At 50.0% G+C, this 23,226-nt stretch overlaps 1 protein-coding gene and 1 long non-coding RNA gene across 3 annotated transcripts in view; one reads left to right on the forward strand and one right to left on the reverse strand.

Moving 5' to 3' along the window:
* The window catches only part of LOC311592514, a 256,851-nt gene extending 254,357 nt beyond the window's left edge, over positions 1-2,494 (reverse strand). Inside the window, exon 1 of the long non-coding RNA XR_014777432.1 lies at positions 398-2,494. This is a non-coding gene — a long non-coding RNA (uncharacterized lncRNA). The remainder of the gene's footprint in view (positions 1-397) is intronic.
* The window catches only part of PARVA (parvin alpha), a 148,242-nt gene extending 127,486 nt beyond the window's left edge, over positions 1-20,756 (forward strand). For both annotated transcript variants that reach the window (XM_084773006.1, XM_084773007.1), the window contains exons 7-13: positions 2,510-2,568; positions 4,972-4,991; positions 6,056-6,117; positions 6,601-6,669; positions 9,350-9,451; positions 10,384-10,456; positions 17,859-20,756. In XM_084773006.1, the coding sequence (XP_084629132.1) occupies positions 2,510-2,568; positions 4,972-4,991; positions 6,056-6,117; positions 6,601-6,669; positions 9,350-9,451; positions 10,384-10,456; positions 17,859-17,935 (462 nt within the window). In that variant the 3' untranslated portion in view covers positions 17,936-20,756. The remainder of the gene's footprint in view (positions 1-2,509; positions 2,569-4,971; positions 4,992-6,055; positions 6,118-6,600; positions 6,670-9,349; positions 9,452-10,383; positions 10,457-17,858) is intronic.
* The last annotated feature ends 2,470 nt before the right edge of the window (positions 20,757-23,226 follow it).

Consider the following 23,226-nt stretch of genomic DNA (forward strand, 5'->3'; position numbering starts at 1 on the left):
AAAGTGAGGTGTGTGTGTGTAGGGGTGTGTGTGTGCGCGCGCGCGCGTGTGCATGCGCATGTATGTTAGTGTTTACAGGGTAATTAGCTTTATCAAGAGAGGCTCAGGAGCAGGACTCAGAACTGGCAGAAAACATCTAGTGCATGATGGTACTAGCATCTGGGAGGCAGAAGCAGGAGGATTGCTGCAAGTTTGAGGCTAGTCTAGACTATTAATAAATTCCATATTGGCCTGGGCTACATAGTGAGGCCCAGTTTTGTTTTATTTGTTTGTTGTTGTTTTCTGGGTTTTTTGAGACAAGGTTTCTCTGTGTAGCCCTGGCTGTCATGGCTTTGTAGACCAGGCTGACCTTGAACTTACAGAGATCCACCTGCCTTTGCCTCCCAGGTGCTAGTACAGTGCTGGGGTTAAAGGTGTGCGCCACCATGCCCGGCGAGGCCCTGTTTTAAAATGAAAACAAACCTGGCAGTTAAGTGAGCCACTAAGCCGTGGCGGCGATCTCCCCAGGAATAAAGATAGAAGCTTTGTGGGCTGCAGCGAGGCCTCCATAACACCCATTTCCTTCCCGCCTATAGAAAGGCGTTTTATTATGTATGAACTGGAAAGGGAGAGCTTCTGTCTGCCTGTGGCCTCCTAAGACAAGGAGCCTCGTGTGAAAACTGGACATGTTTCAAAACTGGATCTTGAACAAATCCTGATTTCTCCTCCCAGTCCCTTTCCACACGCATTTCCTGTTACTTCCTCTTCCACCTTGCCTGTCCCTTCCTCCTCTAATTCAGAAACTCTTATGCTGCCTGCCTTTCCTCCTTCAGAAGGTTTGCCAGGACACCAGTGTCTGTGGCTACTGAAAATGAGAGTGGTTATTTCTGGAGGTTTGAGGGGGAAGCTCCAGAAGACGTGTCTCAGCTGCTCCTCCTGAACACAGAGGATGGGAGAAAGGTTTGGACTGAGACGAGGTTTCACTATGTAGCCCAGGCTAGACTGGAACACTCAATCCTCCTGTGCTAGCCTCCAGTATGCTGAGATTAAATGTGTACCACTACAGCCTGGCCCCTTCTTAGCATTCATTTTGGCTTTGGGACAGTGGCTTTGTTCTCCCAGCCTTTATGGTGCCCAGACTGTCCAGCAAGGGTCTGATGCTGGCTGTAGAGGGACCTGGTGGAGCGAGCCTTCCTCCTGGCATCCATCAGAAGGCCTTAGGGAAACCTTGCGCTCTTTTACTGGCCCCAAGCTTGACTCTCCAGCCACCCCACCCCACTCCACCCCTGAGGTGGCAGCCACCTACCCCTAGAATGCCCTCTCCCCAATGGCCAGCCTTCCCCAAAGTTTCCTCTTCCTGGACAGTATCTCTGACCATCCACCTGGAAGTCCACATAGTATTGAAGGCCAGCCTGGGCTACAGGAGTCCCTGTTCTTTGAAAAAAAAAAAACAGAGGAAGAGGACAAGAAGATGAAGAAAGAAATTGGCCAGACAAGGCTCAAAGTGGTTGCTTTTCTCAGCATGAGCCATGTACCTAAGTGACATGTGTACTGCTCATGTATAGACCCTATGCGAGCAACTGCACCAGTGATTTGCTTAGTAGATTAGTGCTGCTTAAAACGTTGGTTCTGGAAGCTTCTTTCCGCAGCGGGCAGCAGTCGGGGCAGACTCATAACAGTGCTGAAAATATGCAGCGCGAATGCGTGGCTGTTGAGTGGTCAGCTCTAAATGAGCCATCTATACCACCCCCATCAAGACTCGGGGACTGTCATCAAAGAGAAGGCAGAGAGAGTCACAGGGCCAGAGGGTGACCTGAGTGCTATGAAGCGCTGGCCTCTGGCCGACACATGGCATCACACACGTTTGCATGCAGACAGCAGTAATGGACTCAGTGGGATAAACACATAGACATGACGATTCGAGTGGGAATTATTTAGGGGGTTCCCCCAGGGGAGGGAAGAGGGAGACAGGATCAAGATACATTGTACACACATGTAAAATTATCAAAGAATAAATTTAAAATATTCAGGAGATTAAAAGAGCTCTATGGTTATTGTGTAAAAAAAAAAAAAAAAAAGCAAAACAAAACAGAAGTCCCCTTTGCCTCTCTGTCTGAATTCTCCGAGCTACCCTGCGCACCTCCACCCAGCTGTGGGCCTCTGCTGTACACAGCGGCCTTGCTGTGGGGCCCCAGCTGGAGGCAGACACACCCAGCCTTTATTTCCACTGGGTTTGCTGTGCCTCACTCCCCGAGGCAAACAGCTGGCCTCCAACAGAAATCTTCCGTAAAGAAAGGCCGGCTTCCCCATCCAGGAATCAGCCTACTTGTTTGGACTACACACCAATTCCTCTCCGTCACGATGGCACAGCCAGGTGCCCCCAAATCACTGCATCTGTCTCTGCTTCCTGCATCTTCTCATCTTTCGACCCTCTTACGAAGCTCCAATAGCCTTCTCCATGTCCGCAATACCAGCCAGTGGTTTCTGTGTTGCTAAAGCCTGTTTTCTTCTCTTCTCTGCCCCGTTTCAGAAACGAGAAGGGATCCTCCAGTCTCGACAAATCCAAGAGGAAATAACTGGTAACACAGAGTATGTCAACACCATTGTTGCCAGCGAGTCTGTAATGGAACACAGATGTTTCTCTGAAATTCACCCATTTGCTGATATTTAGTTTTCATTTATTGGGATTGCAGGAGGGATTAAGCTGCAGCCCATGATTACAGCTTAGCCTTTTCCATGCATTCAAAACATGCCTCTTGCTGCTTAAGGTACGGCCTTGGGTGGGGGAAACAGGGAGAGAGGAATTAGCCATGACTGAAAATTCTAATTTTGTGGCACTCCAGGAAAAAAGTCTACCCACCCCACACACACACCCAAAAGCTAACCAGCATGAAGTCAGCACGTGGGAAACACAGGGCCAATCTGAATTGTTAATCTTCAAGAGGACGACGTGTTTGTTTCTTTCTTCTTAAATCTGATTTATTTGGTCCTGTGCCATGGCCCAGAAAGCCCTCTCTATCTTACAGATAGATGCCTTTTGAGTTTGGGGTTGGTTTTGTTATCCTGTTTATTTTTAGAAATTTGAAGATGAGGATCTATTAAAGGTTTGCCAGGAGGGCAGAAATGGTCCAGTTGACAAAGCGCTACACACACACACACACACACACACACACACACACACACACACACACACATACACAGGAGTTCAGGTCCCCAGCATCTGTCCAAAATGCCAGGCATAGCTGTGTGCACCTGTTATCCCATCACTGGAAGGCAGGGACAGGAGGTTCCTGGACTCACTGGCCAAATGAGCAAACTCCAGGTTCAGTGAGAGACCCCATCTCAAAGCTAAGGTGGAATATGCTGGATGTTGGCCTTGGGTCTCCAGCCATGACTGACATGAGGTCTCTGTTTATGGTGACCATAATGCAAGTGGTTTCAAAACGGGCTGAGAGTGAGTAGAAGTGGAGACGGACCCTTCCCATGATGCCTGCTATGTGACTTGTAGAGACCCCATCATGAAGCCTCCTGGTCTCTCCCAGGACTCATCCTAGTCACCAATAGTCACATGGCTGGCAGGATACCAGGTGTCTTTGGCATGGCTTTGAGGGTTAAGAGAAAATGCTGTCTCAGGTCCAGTGTCACTGTCCTACCTGGATGTCCCATCACACGAGGGCTGCTTTGTACCCACTGTTTCATCTTCTGCAAAAGAGAACGGACCAAACAGGGGAGTGTCCTGGGAGAAACTGCTGTGTTTGTCATGGTGGGGGAGGGGAGGTTTAAGATTCTAGAACAGCCTTTTCAGCTGTATGTAGGGTTTTATGGGCCCCGTTTCTCTGCCAAAACCCACAAATATGGGTGAATCCCAGTGCAGTTTGTGCCCCTCTTTTCTATATATACTGGTGCAGCAAAGACTGCCTCCCCACCCCTGTTCCAGGGTGATGAAAAAACAAAACCCATAAGCTACTCCATCGAGCTGGCATCTCCAGCTTCACAACCTGTGTAGGAAAACTACACATAAATGGTCATTTAGTAGGTATTATGTGTGCAAATGAATGAAGCATATCCTTAAATTCCTACAAACCAGAGATGCACTGAGAAAAGAATGGGGCCAGCGAGATGGCTCAGCAGGTAAACGTGCAAGCTTGAGTTAATTCCCCAGGACCCACATGATAGAAGGAAAGAACGAATTTCTACAAGTTGTACACACACACACACACACACACACACACAGAGCAATAATTTTTTAATATTCAGGATATTCATTGTGCACCAGGAATTACTGCTGAATGCTCAGAGCACCCCTTATTTCATTTTAGAAATTGAGAGAGATCCAGAGATCAGAGAGGTTCATGAACTTGCCTGAAGACACACAGTACCTAAGACGGGTGGAAGGAGGGACCTCAGTAGAACTTAATCTAAGACCATGTGCCTGTCACATGTCCCTGCCTGTCACATGACTGTTCCTCTGCCTATGCGTGAGGTTCTAGTTTCTGTCCTCTCTGAGACACTGTCCTGGAGCAATGGCAGCTGTCACTTGGCAGCATCACAGGATGGCCAGGAACAAGACAAAGCTGGCCTCCAGGCAGTCAGCCACAGAACCCTGGACCCTGAAGTTCCTCGAAAGTTGCTCAGAGTTCCTGTCCAGGCGTCTTCGGCCTCTGCAGCAAGGTTCTTCCCGAACCACAGAGAAGAACAAGCACTTAGGCATCACTGCAGTTGGTTCTGCGCTAACATTCCTGAAAGCGACATAAGAGCCTCCATAATTGGAGACAGCCTGGGACCAAATGCCAGAGGAGGTAGCTCTTTGAGCTTGACCAAGGCCAGGCTGGCAGCAACTAGGGAGGCTGCAGCCCTCACAGGAAAGAGCGCCACCCCAAGGCCAGCCACCTGAGCTCTTTTTTTTTTTTTTAATATAAGGTCTCATGTAGCCCAGGCTAGCCCCAAACTCAAACCTTCTATATAACTGAATTCTTTCTCCCTTTCTTTCAGGGCCCTTTCCGGAAGACATGGTGAGTATTGGGAGCTTGTCTGGCTTTTGGTGGCCTTGGTGAAGCTAGTTGGTTCTGATGTATGTCTGTCCCAGCTGGGGACACACTGGCCAGGTGGGAAGGGATACCTTAGTGGCTTGAAGAACACTCACTTGTCAACACAGATGTGGCCCCAGCAGGGCAGACTTACCCTGTGCGTGGCATGGAAATTTAGGGAGAGATGTAGTCCCCTGCATCACTCCCTTTTAGTCCCCATCACAGATCCCATCTCCCAGAATTACAGACTTGTTTGTGGGGTCCTCAATGTCAAAGAATACTCCCTCTCTCCCTCTGTCCCTCCTTAACTCCCCCTCTCTCTCCCTCTCCCTCCCTGCCCCCTCCCACACACTACTTCCTAGCAGCCTTAGCTTTACCCATCAGCGCCCTAGTGAAAAATGCCAGCCTTGGGTCACAGACCCTCCCCAGCCCCGTTTGCTGCTGGAAATGCCCCCATGCCCTTCTACTAGGTCGCCTCTGGTTCTAGGAAGCTGGCACCACATCGAGAAGATGCCCTGCCAGGAGCATGACTTGGCTATGTTCCGTCAGCCTGATGCTTGGTGACCTCAGGAAATAGTTTTATTATACTAAAAACTGTACTGGGAGAACAACACTGAAATGTATAGAGCGTGTGTCTTTCCCACTTACCACCCCCCTAGGGAAGGCTTAGTTTTCAGATGATATTTTGTAAGAAGGGAAACTGAGGCATAGAGGGATTGACAGACTAGGAACCCCCCAGGAAGAGACTCTTTTTCTATCCTGGAAGGCACTGGGGCCCTTGTCCCTCACTTCTGCCCCTGCCAGGATAATTGTCTTGAAAATGAGCCAAACCAATTCTGATATGTGGATAACAAATGACCAGAGAATGTCAGAAACACTTGAGAACTGTGACCACATTGGGCTATGATGGGACAGAAGTGAGGAGAAAGGACCAAGGCCAGGTCAGCATGCTTAGAAATACATGGCACCTGGTGGACACACACAAACCAGGGCCCTGCGGTAAGAACCAGCCAGAGATTCCCTATGGAAGCTGTGTTTCCCTGTTTCAGAGCGTGATGCCTTTGACACGCTGTTTGACCATGCACCGGACAAGCTTAACGTGGTGAAGAAGGTAGGTCTGTGGTATCTGGGGACAGCAGGGGACAGGGTCCCGCAGCGTGTGAGGAAATCCCAGCTTGCACCTGAGGTCTCCTAGCCACCGTCTTCTAGGGCCCGTGTGCTCCCAGCAGGATGCCCAGCCTGCCTCCCACTCACTGACTCTGCCTCTTCTGCTCCTCACCCAGAATTCTTCCTCTCCGTGGGCACAGGAGGTGGTACCAAAGCGGGGATCAGCAAGAGGGACCCAGAGGGCCATTTGGTCTCTTGCCCTCTTCCCAGTTCCCCTTCTATCCCACCCACCCACCCAGGTCCCCACTCCAATTCAGATACCTCATGTGTCACCCTGTCTCTCAGGGCTCGCCTGTCCCTTTCAGCCAAAATCCCTGTGTATCGATCGCGTGGGCTGCCTAACCAAGGGCCCATGCCTTTCCCTGTGACCCCACGGCCTTCCACACACAGAGGTCTCCACCTCCATGCCTTTGCCCTTCTCTTTCAGACCCTCATCACGTTCGTGAACAAGCATCTGAACAAATTAAATTTGGAGGTCACAGAACTGGAGACGCAGGTGAGTGACAGCTGCAGGGACCCAGAGCTTTCCCTGCGGAGGCGTGAGGTGTGAGATGTTTTCTTCCCAGAGAGGTGAGCCAGATGGAGGGTTTTCCCCAGCTGATTTTAGAAAAGTTGCAGGAAAGAATTCTCCCTATCCTGCACTCAACACACAACTCACAGCCAAGCTTACTCTCTCTCTCTCCATCTCTGGATATCTCCCTCCAAACAAGTACAATGTCTTAGATCACCGATGCCCACTGACTAAATGCAGGCAGCTTTAGCACTGGTACCCTATATTTGTCTGTTTACAGGGAGATTGTGAAGTGATCTTGGTTGGTTTGGAACAACTAAAATGGGATTATCCCACGGTTATAGGACAGTCCCCACCCTCCTGTCCCCTGCCCTGTGCTTAATTGTCTGTCCCATCCCTTCAGCCTTTCTTTAACCCACAGCCTTTAACACTCACCCTTTCTTGGAAGAACATTGGTGTTTTTTGTTTTTTTTGTCATTTTATTCTTTGACGATTCCATCAAAGAATATATGATATATTTTTAAATCTGTATAGAATATATTTAGACCATATCCACCCCTACTCACCCTCTTCCCAGATACCCCCACCCTCCTCCCAAGTTTGCTTCCTCCTTTTTTTATTCTTATTTTTTAATAACCTACTGAGCCTAGTTAGAACTGCCCAAATGCACGAGGATGTAAGGCCATCCTCTGGGCCAGAGGCTTCCTACCAAAGACCCACCCACCCCTCTAAAGAAAACTATCCCCTCTCCCGGCAGCAGCCACCAACTGCCAGGAGCTCCAGCTAGTGCTCAGGCACCGTGAGCCCCTCCTCCCTGCAGGCTGGCACTGGTGATTTTGAAAAGTACCAAGCAGATGATCTGTAGCCCATGCGGACTGTTCATTGTCCAGCCCGGCACTCTTAGGAGACGCTGTTTCTGGCGTTTGCCTTATTAACCCCACCATAGTGGTAAAAGAGACTGTCAAGGCAGTATCTACTGGACTCTGGCTAGAACCCACTACAGTCATTTCTACCCAGCACTTATTGGCTAAGCTGTAATTTGTGTACCTCAAGTTCCCCAGCCTCTCGTTCTGAGTGAACTGCTGCTACCTGACTTACATCTGAGCGTGGGAACCTCCTGTCGCCTACAGAGCCCACTCCGGTCATCACTGAGCTCTGCTCTTGTATATCTGAACTCAGGGACTATCTGGACCGTCTTCATGACTCAGGGCCAGGGCTGCTGTGTGAGAGGGTGCTGCCTGGCACTCTGGCATCTGTGCTCAGCTTCCACTTCATTCCCACCTAGTCCGCAGAATCAGCCAACAGGCGGCCACCATCTGTCTTGCCCTCTGAGCAGAGTCATCCTAGCCCTCCTGGCTCGCAGACTGGCTTCGTTCCACCTCAGCCTACTCCAGCCACAGCCAGACCCAGGCTTGCTACTCGCCTCCCTGCAGAGGGCTCTGACCTCCACACAGAGTCTGAGCTCTGCTCTCCAGGACCCACCCAGGTGGCATAGGATGCCACACACAAACCTTACCTGCCTGAAGTGACCCAGGATAGTGTGGAGGACTACTCTAGTTCCAGCTGGGCTTGAGGCTCCCTGCGTCATGTGCATCATTGTAGGAAGTTAATAAAGATGCTCCAGACCCAGACACTAGCATCCTAGTTCATTTTATTCTCTTAATAGGGCGACAGTAGGAAGTATAGCTTACAAACTCTAGCATCTGTGATCGACAGACATGTGGTGACCCAGCATCCTTTGAGGGGTGCTCGGATATCAGATAAGCATCTCACTGAGACATCTCTGCTCCCCTGAACTTTCCGAAATGCACCCCCCAGACCACCACTGCCCTGATCACCCCAGATCTGCAGCTCGCCTCCCTAGAACAAAGGGCTGTGTACTTAGCCTGAGAGTCTGGTTTTGACTTAGTTTCCCAACCCCAGTAACTCTACTTTCCCAGAAGGGACCAGACCTCAAACCCCTTTCTGTGGTCCTTAAAAGAGTTCTGTTCAGGCAGCAAGAATCCCAGTCGCTTTGTCATTGTTCCAAGACAGCAAAAGCAATAATGCTTAGTAGCTGCTACCTACATACCAAACAGGTCCCCAAGAGTTGTACATACATTATATATAGTCCTCATGCTAGCCCTACAGAATAGACACCACACTGCTGCACCCCCGCTTTACAGGAGTGAGAAAAATAAGGTGCAGAGATGGCACAGCCCTGCAAGTGGGGGTGGAATCTGAGGCTGCATTTCTGACAGCCACGCTGGGCAGCCTCTGGGATCCCAAGGGAGGGACACAGAAGCCACGCCCAGGTGATGTTACTATGTTCTCTATTCTGAAAGCAAAAGTAACTGAGGACCATCTCGTCATCTGCCACTCCTCCTGGGACCTCCATGCAGGGGTGTCTCTTCCAACAGGCAGGGTAGCCTTCCCCTGCACCTCACTTTTCTCACCTATGAAGTGGGGCACATCAGTTTGGTATCTGTTCCACAGGATTAGCTGAGGACTGAGCTAAGTAACACATGGAGCAACTTCCATATTGCCCACACCCCCACACACATGATGGGGGCCTCTTGCCCCTGGTCCTCACTCACACAGCAACCTACCTACTGAGGTGACCTTGGGTGGATTGACACCTGGCTGATGGAGGAGGCCCATGCTGACCCCTGGGATCTCCTTGCAGTTTGCAGATGGGGTCTACCTGGTACTGCTCATGGGGCTCCTGGAAGGCTACTTTGTACCCCTGCACAGCTTCTTCTTGACCCCGGACAGCTTTGAACAGAAGGTAACGGGGAGGGGTCTTGGGGAAGCCCACATTCAGCTCACCTACACTGGGCCTGTCCAGGGAGAGATGGAGGTGGCATCCTGCCTAGGCTTTTGCTGGTTGGAGATGGAGCCTCTGTAGTGCCAGAGCCACCTGCAGACTCTAGGCATCCTGAGCACTGTTCCTTGCCTTTTGTCTGTCCCTGCTCCCCTAGCCATGTGCTCCTGCAGATACCCAGCCAGCCTTGTCCCTGTCAGAGGTGACTGGGAAGGTAGCTCCCAGACTGGCCTGGAACTTACATTATAATAAAAGCTGGCCTCTAACTTACAGCAGTGCTCCTTCCTACCTTAGCATGCTAAATACTGGCATTATAGGAGTGTGTGTGTGTGTGTGTGTATGTGTGTGGTCTGTGTGTATCTGTGTGTGTGAGTGTGTGTGTACAAATATATGTGTGGGTGGGTGTGTGCACTTGTGTGTGTATGAGTATGTGTGTGAGTGTGTGTGAATATGTGTGCATGTGTGTGTGTTTTGCTAGAAAGTGAACTGAGATATGTCTGCAGCCCTTTTGTAAACAGCTGGGTGATTTTGTCTTGTTTTGGGCTTGCCTGGTTCTGCAGCCCTCAGGGGCCACCTTTATCCTACTTGACTTGACAGAAGGCATTTGGCCCGAGGTGGAGGTCCCCTTGCCATCTCACCCTGACAAATGTATGTTCTGTTATCCCTGAGTTTGGAGCCCTGACAATGATGCAGGGATGGGGTGGGACAGAATGAACCCCATGATAGTGGTTAAGATCAGCCTGGCCACTCCCAGCCCAGTCCTCTGGCCACAGACAGACCTAGCCTCAGGCCCATAGCTATAGTACAAGGCTGCTAGGCTCCCCGGGGACAGGCCCTAGGGTCCTGGAGACAGGAGTGGGCATGCAACGACAAATCCAATGCATCTGTTTTGCCAGGTCCTGAATGTCTCCTTTGCCTTTGAGCTCATGCAAGATGGAGGGCTGGAAAAGCCTAAGCCTCGGCCAGAAGGTACGTTGCCCTTCCTTGGGTCTGTGACAGTCGGGTGGGACTTTCATTTATGGGATCTAGGGGACAATTTTAGTTATCTCTCAGTGTATATGGACAGTTTGTTCTAAAACCCTACAAGGAAACAGAATCTAAGGACACCCAAGTCCCTATGAGAGACGATTTGGAATGTGCACAGAATCCAGGCACACTCTCCCATCTTCGTCCAGACACCTGTGCACTGTTAATTACATCTGTTGCTGTGTGAGTGCGATGGGAATAGTTGTTATGTGGCTTTGTTGAGGAAATAGTGGCAAGGGGGAAAGTCTGACCTGTTCAGTACAGAGGATCTCTCTCTCTCCCTCTCCCTCTCCCTCTCCCTCTCCCTCTCCCTCTCCCTCTCCCTCTCCCTCTCTCCTCCCCCACCCCTCTGTGTGTGTGTGTGTGTGTGTGTGTGTGTGTGTGTGTGTGCGTGCCTGTACACACACAGAGGCCAGAGAAGGATATTGAGAGCCCTCCTCTATCGCTTTGCACCTTATTCCTTTGAGGCAGGGTCTCTCCTTGGACCTAGAGCTTTTCAGTTTAGTTTGGTTCGATTTATTTTTCCCAGCTAGGCCAGCAGCCAGCGAGTCCCAGGAATCCTCCCACAGCATACAGGACCACTCCAACATTGCTGGGGATATAGATATAAACTCGGGTCACTGAGCCATCACTCCATCCCTGAAAACTTTTTAAAAATACATTTTCTACACACAGTTGTCTGAATCCACACATGTGGAGCCTAGGGGTACAGAAGGTTGACTGTGTGCGATCAGGGGAAAACAAAACAGAAGTGCATGCTCGGGCACACCTGGAGTGCCAGTGCTCGGCTACAATCGTGCATTCGAGAATGCAAGGTGTGTCACTGTTCGTGGTTATCCTGTTACACACTCTTTGTGTCACTTGCTGCAGTTTTCCATGTAATCAGTACTGGCAGGTTGACACTGGGCTGCAGATAACGCCTGTTAACTTGGAACTCCAAGAAGGCTGTCCACGGGGCCTTGGCTTGCACCTTCCTGGGCGCCAAAAGGCAAAGGGGCCAAGCAAAGGTGGTGGCTTCAACTCCATGTTTGCTTTGTTGCCTCCAATGCAAGATCTGCCTTCCAGACCCAGCACCTACAAGGTAGCACTTGTCCTGCCAGCCCGGGACCCTGCGCATCATGGAACACAGCAAAGACAAGATCAGCCCTGCCCTCCAGGCTCCTGCCGCCAACCAGAGGGAGGAAAACATCACCAGCTGCCCAGATAGCCCAGAGTCACGCGAGTGGTCAAGGCGGGGTGCAGTGCAGGCTGTGTGGCTAGAGGAGGGGTCCCTTTCTGTCTGGGTGCAGTAAGGGACAGTGTGATGGACCAAGGAAGTCAGAATACAACAGAAGGTCTGGCAGGGGCTATGATGAACATCAGGGTGAGGGAATGAGCCACAGGCCCAGCCAGGGACAGGGCTCCTGGTTTGAGACTCCTACAGGCCCAGCTACTATCAGCTCCAGTCGGTGAAGTTCAGTGCTTTATTTTCTATTATTCCCGCCTTGTCCCATGGCCATGGTTACCTCTAGAATGACAGTGTCCCCCAGGAATGTTCTCCCTGGCAAGGCTGGAGTCTCCATCCCAATGCCCCTATGGATGGGCTCTAGCATCCTGCAGCAGCCCCAGCACCTGGCTTGGAGTGCACTGGCTCCGTTTTTTTATATTGGGTTGTGAGCGTAACCTTGAGTGGCTGAGCCATCTCTCCAGCCCCAGCTTCCCTTTCTATGGTTGGCTCCTTCAGCTGCTTCATGGAAACTTCCAGGCTGCCTGCAGACTGGAAAGGCTTGTTGGTGTTTGGGTCTTTGTTTCCCTCTGGACAGGGAGAGTTTCCTCAGGGTCAGTCTATAGGACTGTTTTGGTCTATAGAGGGGCGTTCGAATGCAATTACTGACCCACTTAATCTGAAACTTCCCAAGCGCTGGCAGTGGAAAAACACGTGTATCTTATTTGTTGTTGGCCTGGGCGTCGTGCCCATGCAGAAAATTTCCAGTGCATAAAGGGGGGGCGGGGCTGAAGTGGTGTTCCGTGAGGCTGGACTTCGTGAGCAGCGGGGCGGGCTGAAGTGGTGTTCTGTGAGGCTGGACTTTGTGAGCAGCGGGGTCCCAGCATTCCCTCTGGCTTCCTTGCTTCCACCGGGAGATGTGGTTTCCTAGACTACACTGCAGACATGGCAAGTTCTTCAACAACGTCTCCAGGTCCAAACACCACGATGGAGGCATTTCTCATGGCAAGATGCTGAGGTCAGGAGTTCTGAGAGCTCTGTAATCCCCAGGTCTTAGTCTGCTGCCTGGGCTCTGGAGCCTCTGGGTGCTCTAACAAGCTTAAGCTGAGGGTGAGCATCACATTCATAGCTGATGGAATGGCTAAAATACCAGGTGAAGCGCAAGCCTGTAATCCCTGGAACACTGGGACCACAAGAGGCTGAGGTAGGAAGGTTGCAGGCTCAAAGCCCGTCTGGGATTTAGAGAGTGGTTCAAGGCCAGGCTGGGCTATGTAACAAGTTCAAGACCAGCCTGAGCAATTTAGTGAGACCATGTCTCAAACTAACATGTAAAATGAAGGCTGGGGATATAGCTCAGTGGTAGATAACTTGTATAGGACCTGGGTTTAGTACCAGTATGAGTGAGAGAGGAAAGGAAAGGAGGAGAGGAAGGGAAGAGAGAGAAGGAAGATTAAGAAGGAGAAACGAGAATGAGGAACATTGACAGAAGGCTAGCGGTTTGTTATTGATGGGTACATGCCTTCAAATGCACACGCCTGGCTGCTCCCACCATTCAAGTGGACTCATCCTTGAATATGGTGATGATCCCGGTGTGCCAGGCAGGTTGAGACTCAGGATGAGAAGCCCAGTGCGGTCAGGATGAAACTACGAACAGCCAGCAGAGGGGTGGCTTATGCAAACCACAAGGAGTCTGCCAGTTGGGACAGGCACCAGCTGCTGGCAGAGCAGTTCCCCTGGTCAGCTCAGCATGAGTGGACTTGGTCTGTGGCCAGAAATGTGAAAGCTGCCTCAGCCACCTTGTCCATAGGCCTGGGTAACAGTGTGCAGAGCTGACAATAATAGCTTCCTCAAATTCAGATCACCACAAAGGTGCGAAGCTGTGGAAACTGCAGGGGCCAGCGTGAACAGCCACAGCCATGTTGGAGAACTGTCTTCATCTCTAACACCCTGCATGGCCAGCAAGCTATCCCACACCCCAGCATACTCTATATAATCTGTACACATTACCCTGGCAAAAGGAACTTGGAAGACGTTGAAGTGGTGATCCTGAGACGCGAAGATCCTTCCAGACCATTCCAGGAGCCCCCATATCATCGCTGCTATCCTGACAAGCTGCAAGGATGGCAGAGTGATTGGGGCATGAGAAAGGCTTGCCTGGCCATTGCTGACGGGAAGGCAGAAGGGCCACAAGCCAGAGCATGTGGGCAGACTCAGTGGCCAGGAAAAGCCAGTGGGAAAGGTTCTGCGCTGAGTCATGGAGGCCAGGTCAGCGCCTTGACTGCGACCCTGAGAGACTGACTGGGGACTTTTGATACCTAGAACTGGGAGGTGACAAATCTGTGTTGTAGGTCACCAGATCTGAGGTTATTTATTACAGCAGGAACAGGAAGTTAGCATACCTCCCATGGCCCCATAGCTCTGTTCATAGGTATGCACAGCCACAGGCCAGGAGAGAACTCCAAGAACCAAGCAGGATCCTGTCACATTTTTAGTGACATTGTCCGTCACTACTGCCACTGTGGAAAATGGCCAGGGGGTTGTCTTCAGAAAAGTATAAACGGAGCTTCTGTGCAATGCAGCGGTCCTTTGGCAACATGCATAGGCTTGGAAGGTGTGATCTTAAGTGAAATAAGCCAGATGCAAAAGACAAATATCACTCCATCTTTGTCATCTGCAGGGTCCAAAGGAGGTGATCTCACAGAAATCAAAAGTGGGGTGATGCTCATCAGAAGCTTAGGGTACAAGGACCAGGTGTGAGACAAAATTTGAATGATTTTAGCACAAAGAAATAACCAGTGATAATAAACATATGAATTATATTGATTTAACTATTATGTAAAATATTCACAAGCAGAGATACCTCATGGAAGCCCACAACTATTTAACACTTTCTATTAAGGAAAGAAAAAAAAAAGCTGTGTGGTGGTGGCACACACTTTTAATGCCAGTACTCAAGAGGCAGAGGCAAACAGATCTCTGTGAGTTTGAGGCCAGCCCAGTCTACAGAGCTAGTTCTAGGACAGCCAAGGCTGCATAAAGAAACCTGTCTTGAAAAAAAAAAAACAAATTAATTTTTTTTTAGAAAAGAATATGGTTGGCAAGATGGCTCAGCAGACAAAGGTGCTTGCTGCCAAGCTTGACAACTAAGTTTCCCTCGGCCCTATGTGGTAGAAGGAGAGAACCAAGTCCCTAAGGTTGTCTTCTGATTTCCAGTCCTACACACAAATAGATGAGGATAATGGTTTTTGGGTTTTTTTTTTTTTTTTGGGTTTTTTTTTTTTTTTTTTTTTGGTTTTTCGAGACAGGGTTTCTCTGTGTAGCCTTGACTGTCCTGGACTCACTTTGTAGACCAGGCTGGCCTCGAACTCACAGTGATCCGCCTGCCTCTGCCTCCCGAGTGCTGGGATTAAAGGCATGTGCCACCACGCCCGGCCCGGATGAGGATAATGATGGTGATGATGATGATGATGATGATGATGATGATGATGATGATGATGATGACGACGACGATGATGTGGTACCCTTGATATCCTCAATATGGATAGCTCTCGGATAGGTGGAGTCCATGGCTCCCAGGGGAAGGAAGAGGAGCCGAGGAACCCTTCCCCTAGTCCCAGGGCTGTTTTCTCCTAGAGTTGTATGGCTCTGACCTGGTTCTCCCTAGCCCCAGCCCTGACTGTGTATTTCCAGAGAGTGGTCCTGGACCAGCCACACAGGTCACTTATCTCACAGTTCATTTGACTGGGGCTTTGGTGGACTCTGTTTACATAGCACTAAGAGTCTGTATATTCCCAGGCACCCACAGCCTTCCCCCTCCTGAGATAGCTTAGTCTCTGGGTACTCTGCTAATCTGCCTGGGCAAGCCTGGATGGACAGCAGTCGGCTTTCTCAGTGAGAACATACACTAAGCAGTCATCCCTCCGTTTGCACATGTACCTGGTAGTACCTGGCGACAGGGATGGAGAATCAACTCAGGACACCTAAGGAAGCAGGGCTTCTTCTGTGTGAATGGCGACCCCGGCCATTGCACACTGTGTACATGGCACAGCTGTACGCAGTAGCTCTGCCAGTGAGCAAAGGTGGGAGAACCAGTAGGTGTTATTAAATATGTGCTTAATGTATTCTAGGCATTCTTCATAAAGCTGTTGCCCAGTTTTATCCATAAAAAACTGGGTTCAGGCTGGGCGATGGTGGCGCACGCCTTTAATCCCAGCACTCAGGAGGCAGAGGCAGATGGATCTCTGTGAGTTCAAGGCCAGCCTAGTCTACAAAGTGAGTCCAGGACAGCCAAGGCTACACAGAGAAACGCTGTCTCAAAAAAAAAAAAAGAAAGAAAGAAAGAAAGAAAGAAAGAAAGAAAGAAAGAAAGAAAATAGGTTCAGAGTGTCCAATGTGGGACTCTCGGGGCGGTGGAGATGGGCACCAAACCTTAGTGGGCATTATGTTAAAATGGTCAGTGCAGATGTCTCCCATGTTGAACACTGGCATTCCCTGTCAGCCTCAGAACTCACCTGGCTCTAACAGGCATAGGCAGAGGCTGGACAGTTTAGAGCACTTGCTGCTTTTCTAGAGGCCCTGGGTTAGGTTCCCAACACCCACACCAGGCAGCACAAGCATCTATAACTCAGATCCCAGGGACCTGGTACCCTCTTCTGGCATCCATGGGTACCTGCACACATGTGGTACACACACAAGTATGCAGCTATACATACAAACACATGTTAAGAGGAGGAGGAAGAGAAAAGACAAACTCCCAGAGTCCATGGATACTTGCCCTTGCAGAGCCGCCCCCAGTGTGCAACCCGGAGCCTCCCGCTTCACTGTGTTGTGAGCACTTTCCCTGGTTCTTCATAGCCCCGCATGAATACAGAGAACAGAAATCAGCCCAGATTGCATAAAAGTGTACCAGGAAGAAGGTGATTCTGGTAGGACTTGGGGCAGCACAAGCAGGGTACCATGGCAGGACCCTGCTACCAGCTAGAGTCTCAAATGGAGGCTGAAATGGGGCCAAGGGGGAAGCCTGGGGCTCCATGCCTCTCAGGATGTCCCAGCAGCCCATCCTCTATCAGAACAGGATTTCGGTGTGCATCTGGACACAGCTGGGGTAGAGTAGGGTTAGTCTGTAACTAGGCTACCAGAATCAGACACGATGAGAGGACTCTAAGGCGGCTCGGGACCCTCATCTTGCAGCCGTTTAGTGCTTGGAGTCTGAATCTGGACTTCAGTGCATGTGGCTGTTGGAGCTGCAGCCACAGCCACAATAGTCTCAAGGCTAAGGGGTCCCATACCCAACCCACCAGGGGCTCTGACTTTCCCACCCTGCCCGTCTTGGTGGAACTTTGGTCCTGTGGACCAGCGCATAGGCATAGTCCCACCTTCTCCCCGGCTGCTTTGTCCCATCTCTCCCACCTTGGAGCCCTCGTCAGCTATTGTCTTAGGTCACGTGCCCCATGTGACCCTCACACTTACACTTTATACGATCCTCTCCCCACCCAACTTCCCTCTCTAAGGGAACCTGCTGCCCTGACTTCCCTCCCTAGCGCCAGCGGCTGCCCAGCCTTTCACAGTCACTGTGTTTGGAGGGGTTTGTTGTTCCTTAGTCTGCAGCCTGCCTGTGCATTCCTAGATGGCAGAATTCCTTGTTCGTCCTTTGTTTGCTCTAGCTCAAAAGTGGAGGAGTCCACCAAGAGTAGACGGGCACCCAGAAAAGGGCATGACTGGAAATGGATGGATGAGTGTGTGGAAGGAAGAAGGAAGTTAGTGCCCAGCCCCCCCCTCTGCCCTGTGCCCGCCTGTGCCCTCCCTTGCTGAAGGACCTCCATCTTACTCTCAGAATAGCATTAAGTGTTGTTCTTTTCTTCCTCCGTCGTCTTCTTTCTTCTTTTCCTCTTCCTCTTTTTCTTTGACTCAAATTCCCAAGTGCTGGGACTAAAGGCATGGGTCACCACACTCAACCCAAGTGTCCCCTTTTTCGCAAACACAACTAGCACTGTGGTGTAGGGAGTAGAGCCTTAGGGACAGATGAGATGAGACAGAGCCAAGGCCAGCACCCCTCTCACCTGGAGCTGCTGTGTCCATGGCAAAGTCACACTCTGGGGGTGACTGCCTTATTTCCCACTGATGAGCTTTGTCTCTCTGCAGACATTGTCAACTGCGACCTGAAGTCGACGCTGCGAGTGCTATATAATCTCTTCACCAAGTACCGAAATGTGGAGTGAGGGCCTGGGCTGCCTGCTGCTGCCCCGGCCACTCTCATGCAGGCCGTCTGGACCAGCTTCCCAACCGCCTCGCCCTGCTTGCTCCCGCCCCTTGCTCTGCGCTCTCCCACAAGCCCAGCAACTACCCAGAGATAGTGGACATTGAAATCAGTAAGCAAGTGACCACTAACCCAGTGGGCTAGCAACGTCTATAGGCCCTGGGGACTGAGCCGGCAAGTGACCTGGGAAATTCTCCCTGTCCAAATTCAGGCCTCAGATGTTCCTATGTGTGCTGTGGGAATCAGCACAGCCTAGAGACAGTCCCCCAAAACATAGAAACAAAGATCAGAGCTAGTCCCTACACTAAAGGGGGTCTCTACTATGCTCAAGTTCATCAGCCCCCTCCCCCCATTAAAGGAGATATTATTCTCCCCTTTTATAGATGAGGAAACTGAGGCTCAGAGATGCGCAGGTTTGCTGCTCATTAGCATGTATTTTTCCTCTCTGGGTAACTTACTGATTAACTGGTCAACTGCATTCCATTCTGTGTGTATCCTAAAGTGTATGCGTGCTCGCGCAGACTCACCTTACCTGCGCACACCTGTCTCCTCCAGCAGACAAGATGCTCTGATCTCACCCTAGGGCAGGCCAGGTCAGGGCTGGGTGATTCACACTAAAATTGCCAAATTGAATTTAACTCAATAGTGTGTGTGTGTGTGTGTGTGTGTGTGTGTGTGTGTGTGTGTGGAGCCTCGTCCCTCAAATCCTTTGTACAGATGAAAATTACCCTTAATTCCTTCAGATTGGTAATAAGCCCACGCTCCGGTTGCAGGATGACATTTGGGAAGGGTTCTGTTTGGAATTAATAGAGTGCCCATTTCGTAGCCTTTTTGCTTGATTGCATGTAATGGATGTGCCCTATATTTTCCTGCAGAATAAGTACGCAATTCATTATCGTTAGGCAAATGTAGGGTATACTCGCGTGTGGCAGAGAGCTGGGTGCAGACCCATTGGAGCATCGCCTGAGAAGTGGGGCTCATCAGCAGGGACCCTTGAACTAAAAAAAAAAAAACCTCCCTTTTGCCTTCTAATTGGTCATTTAGAACATTCTGGCTAAGTCTGCCCACATGCAATTACTGGCTAATTCCAGGCGAGGAAAATGTCGGTCATTTAAGCCAAAGCTCAGCGTCTAGTCTCCTCCCTCGGGTGACTTGGGGGCTTCCGGTCATGTATCTCCTCATGGAAACCTGACTTTGAAGGATAGAGTTCTGCTGCACCACTCTGCACTTGAGGCCCTGCAGAGAAAGCAAAGAGACTGATGGGTAGAGAGAGGGGTCGGACCTAAGGGAGCAAGAATTGGGGGGCGGGGGGCCTGGAATCTAATGTGCTTCAAATTTAGGGGATACCTTCAGAGACAGAACTGCAGGCAGGGTACTTAGCCCTCATGCTTTTCCATTGAGAAGGCCTTGGGAGAATGACCTGTGCTGCTGCTGTCTTCTCCGCCCCCTAAAGGGTTCTCGAATTTTCAAAACAATGCCACCGGCTGATAGCCAAGTGTTCAAAATGAGCCCATGAGGGACATGTCCCACATGTACACCAAGACCGCTAGTGAAGCCTTCCCTGGCTCGAGGATTCCTAGACTCAGGCATCCTGGCTGCCCACAGCACTCCCTGCGCGCTCCTGTGTCTTTTTGTATGGACCATCCAGGGCAGCTCAGAACCCAGAATGTGTAGATCCGCTGTGCATCTCCCCGGCTGCTTAGTTCTAGGAATTGGTACTCAGCGTGGTGGGCATCAAAGATGTGAAGACAGCGTACCGTCTTACGATGATCTGTGTATGAGCCCAAAATTCTTTTTTTTTGCATAATTAATGAAATATCATATTTTTCATTAGGATTAATGTTGGTCTCGTGCGCCTTTAAATTCCTGCTAGTAAGTTGAGATGAGTAACTTCTTGGTCACTGAAGCAGAATGACCATGAACGCGCTTTGCTGTCGGGATTGTGCCTTGTGGTTCCCCGATCCTCAAGCCATTCGTGCACAGCATCCTCCCTAAGGGCTCCCTCCTTTGGGGCTTTGTATTATCTACAAGATAAGAAACCACATCAGAACCCGGAAACTTTTCAATAAACACCTGGGCATCAGGACTAAGGGCTTTGCCTCCGTCTGGCATGCTAGGCCTTATGTCTGGCATTAAAACTCTGTCGTCTCATGGAGGTGGGTGTTTCCTTTAGATTCTAGGATTGCATACTTAAGACATGAGCATAGTTTTGGGTGGGGGGAATCTTTGTCGTTATAAGTAATCAAACAGCTTTCATCTAGAAACTGAGACAATCATTCCGGCTCACAGTTGGAGGGTACAGGGGCTGTGGGGGTTGGGGGGAGGCATAGGCGCAGGCAAGAAGCAGAGAGAGGTGAATGCCCGTGCTCAGACGACTGGTTTTTCATTCAGTCTGGAACCCCAGCCTAGGGAGTGGTGCCACCACAGTTGGGTGAATCTCCTCCCTCGGTTAATCATTATTTTTCAATAGTTGATGCATAAGTAACACAGAACTCAACAGAAAGGAATGACATCTGACTAAAACCCTAAGGACCTCCTGGCACTTGGGAGGCAGAGGCAGGTGGATCACTTTGAGTTCAAGGCCAGCCTGGTCTACAAAAGTGAGTCCAGGACAGCCAAGGCTACACAGAGAAATCCTGACTTGAAAAAACAAAAATGCCCCAAGTACCCATCTCGCCTTTTCCCCATCAGTCTCCACGCTCCATGGAGATGACTCTATTGATCCATTTCTTCCACATGATTCCAGAAATACTCTGTCTAATAAAGCCTCAATGTACACATAAGATCCTTGCTGTATTTTTTCCAACATAGATAGCCCATCATATATATATGTATATGTGTATATATATATATATATATATGTGTGTGTGTGTGTGTGTGTGTGTGTGTGTGTGTGTGTGTGTATTCTCCCACGTGTTGTTTTCCATTGTGTTAAATCTTGGAGATTGTCTTCCATGAGACATTAAATGAACGGTGCTAAATCTTCTAAATTGTTTCACATAGAGAACTTACACATTTTTTAAAAATGACACTCTGGCCGGGTGGTGGTGGCACACACCTTTAATCCCAGCACTTGGGAGGCAGAGGCAGGCAGATCTCTGTGAGTTCGAGGCCAGCCTGGTCTACAAAGCAAATCCAGGACAACCAAAGTTACACAGAGAAACCCTGTCTCGAAAAACCAAAAGAGAGAGAGAGAGAGAGAGAGAGAGAGAGAGAGAGAGAGAGAGAGAGACTCTGAGTGCTTTGCTCACCCAAGCACACGGCTCTGGTGTGCTTGAGTAGGATGGAAATGCAGCGCAGAGGACAAAGGCAGTGTCCTCGCAGTAGGAGCTGTAGACATCCTCAGAGGCATCTCATGCGCCTGGAATGGAATTTTTCTAAATCTTCCTACAGAACATAATGGTAAGTTGTGTGTAATTTTTTTTTCTTGTGGCTGATGATCTGGGCAGGTTTTATACATGGTAAACGTCTACTGCAGAGCCCCTCCCCCCCCAACCACACACACACACACACACACACACACACACACACACACACACACACAACCCAATTGTGTATAATTTGATTAAGGTTTCATTTTTTTGCACGTAATTAGGTCAACTAATTGACAATTGACTAAGAAAGGCTTTTTAAAGGTTACTGCATCCCCTGCCATCTTGTGAAGAAGCCCCGCTGCCTGCCAGGCTACAAGAAAAGACACCTCTCCTGTGTGCAGGTAGACCTGACGTATCCCCAAGTCAGGGAGAAGGCTTCTTTATTGGCCACTCGTCAGCGTGGCTTTCGGTTGTTTGCAGTTTCCAGCCACTGCCACAGGGACTTTTTAATTATGAATCAGTGTTGTCATTATCAGCTCATTTTGTTGTGGGCTGCTTGGTTAACCCTACAGAGGATATTGAAGCTTATTTACATCAACAGAATGCCAGGGCTGTAATTTTCCAATAACTAGGCTCTCCAACGTGTATACATTGTGGTTCCCATATGAATCACCCAGCACATGTATACATCATCCACTCCCTGCACCCCCCCCCACCCCAAATTAGTGCTCATTTATTTTTCCACTGGAAAATGAAACTAGATGGAGTCCATAGGTCGGGGGGGGGGCGGTTTATGCTGCCTGAGTAGCAAGCTGTTTGAACTCACTGCCTTTAGGACAGCCTCCTCAGGAATCTGGGCTGGGGGCCCCATCCTCCAGCCTTCTCCGATCCAAGCGGTGATTGCATAGAGCCTCGCCCACCAGGTTCACTCGGCTGTGCTGGGAAATACAGGGCAGTCATACAGACACCGGGACCAGGAGAGCCACGCTGGGGTACAGCACTGCATGGCTGACTGACGCACTCACTGACTGTGGAAGGACCAGGGCCCCAACTCTGCCACCTCAGAGGATGCCTGCTTCCTTCCCATGTGGTTCAAGGAATGCTGGCGTTCATCCTGAGTGGAGTGCAGGCTATCCCACAAACATCAGAATCTTCATATGCTCAAATGTGATAGAAATGGTGTGGTATCTACGCAGGGTCCTATGCAGTGCCCCTGTGTGTTGCCGTCTTGCTGCTTTCAGGACCGACTGTACCATGTGAGGACAGGCCATGTGAGGAGATGTCATGCTGTATTATATGGGGAACAATGACAATAAAAACATCTTCCTGTGCTCAATACAGAAGCACAATTTTTCTGCACGTTTCAAATGTACACGTATTTAATGCTTAGTTATACAGAAGGGACGTAAGAGCCTGCCACAGCATCCGTGTGGGAGTCAGAAGACAACTTGTGAAAGTCAGTTCTCCTCCTACCAAGTGGGTCCTGGGGACCAAACTTGGCACCAAGTGCCTTTGCCTATTGAGCCATCCCCCAACCCCTCTTCTGCACATTTTCAAGCCACTATTGGCTGAATGCAGGGTTGCAGAACCTACAGATATGAACAGTTGACTTAGTAAGCTCCTAGATGTGGGTTAAACAGTTTTCTTTTCAGGGTGATGAGATGGCTCGGGGACCAGCCATCAAGCCTGATGACTTAAACCTGATAATTCGAGTTTGACTTGCAGGACCAGCGGAGTGGAAGCAGAGACCTGACTCCCCCAGGTTAGCCTCCGACGTCCACACACATGCTGTGACACACATGCCCATACACAGACAATAAATAAATGTAGTTTGAAAAATAGTTTGATTTTTCGGAATTCATCCTAATCGGCAATCATAATTTTCGTGTTGCTGTCACCTTAATAACATCAGCCAAAAAGGGATCCCTAAGCCTTCCCT

This window comes from Acomys minous (genome assembly GCF_964271855.1).
Source record: "Acomys minous genome assembly, chromosome: 2".
In the NCBI taxonomy this organism is placed as follows: domain Eukaryota; kingdom Metazoa; phylum Chordata; class Mammalia; order Rodentia; family Muridae; genus Acomys; species Acomys minous.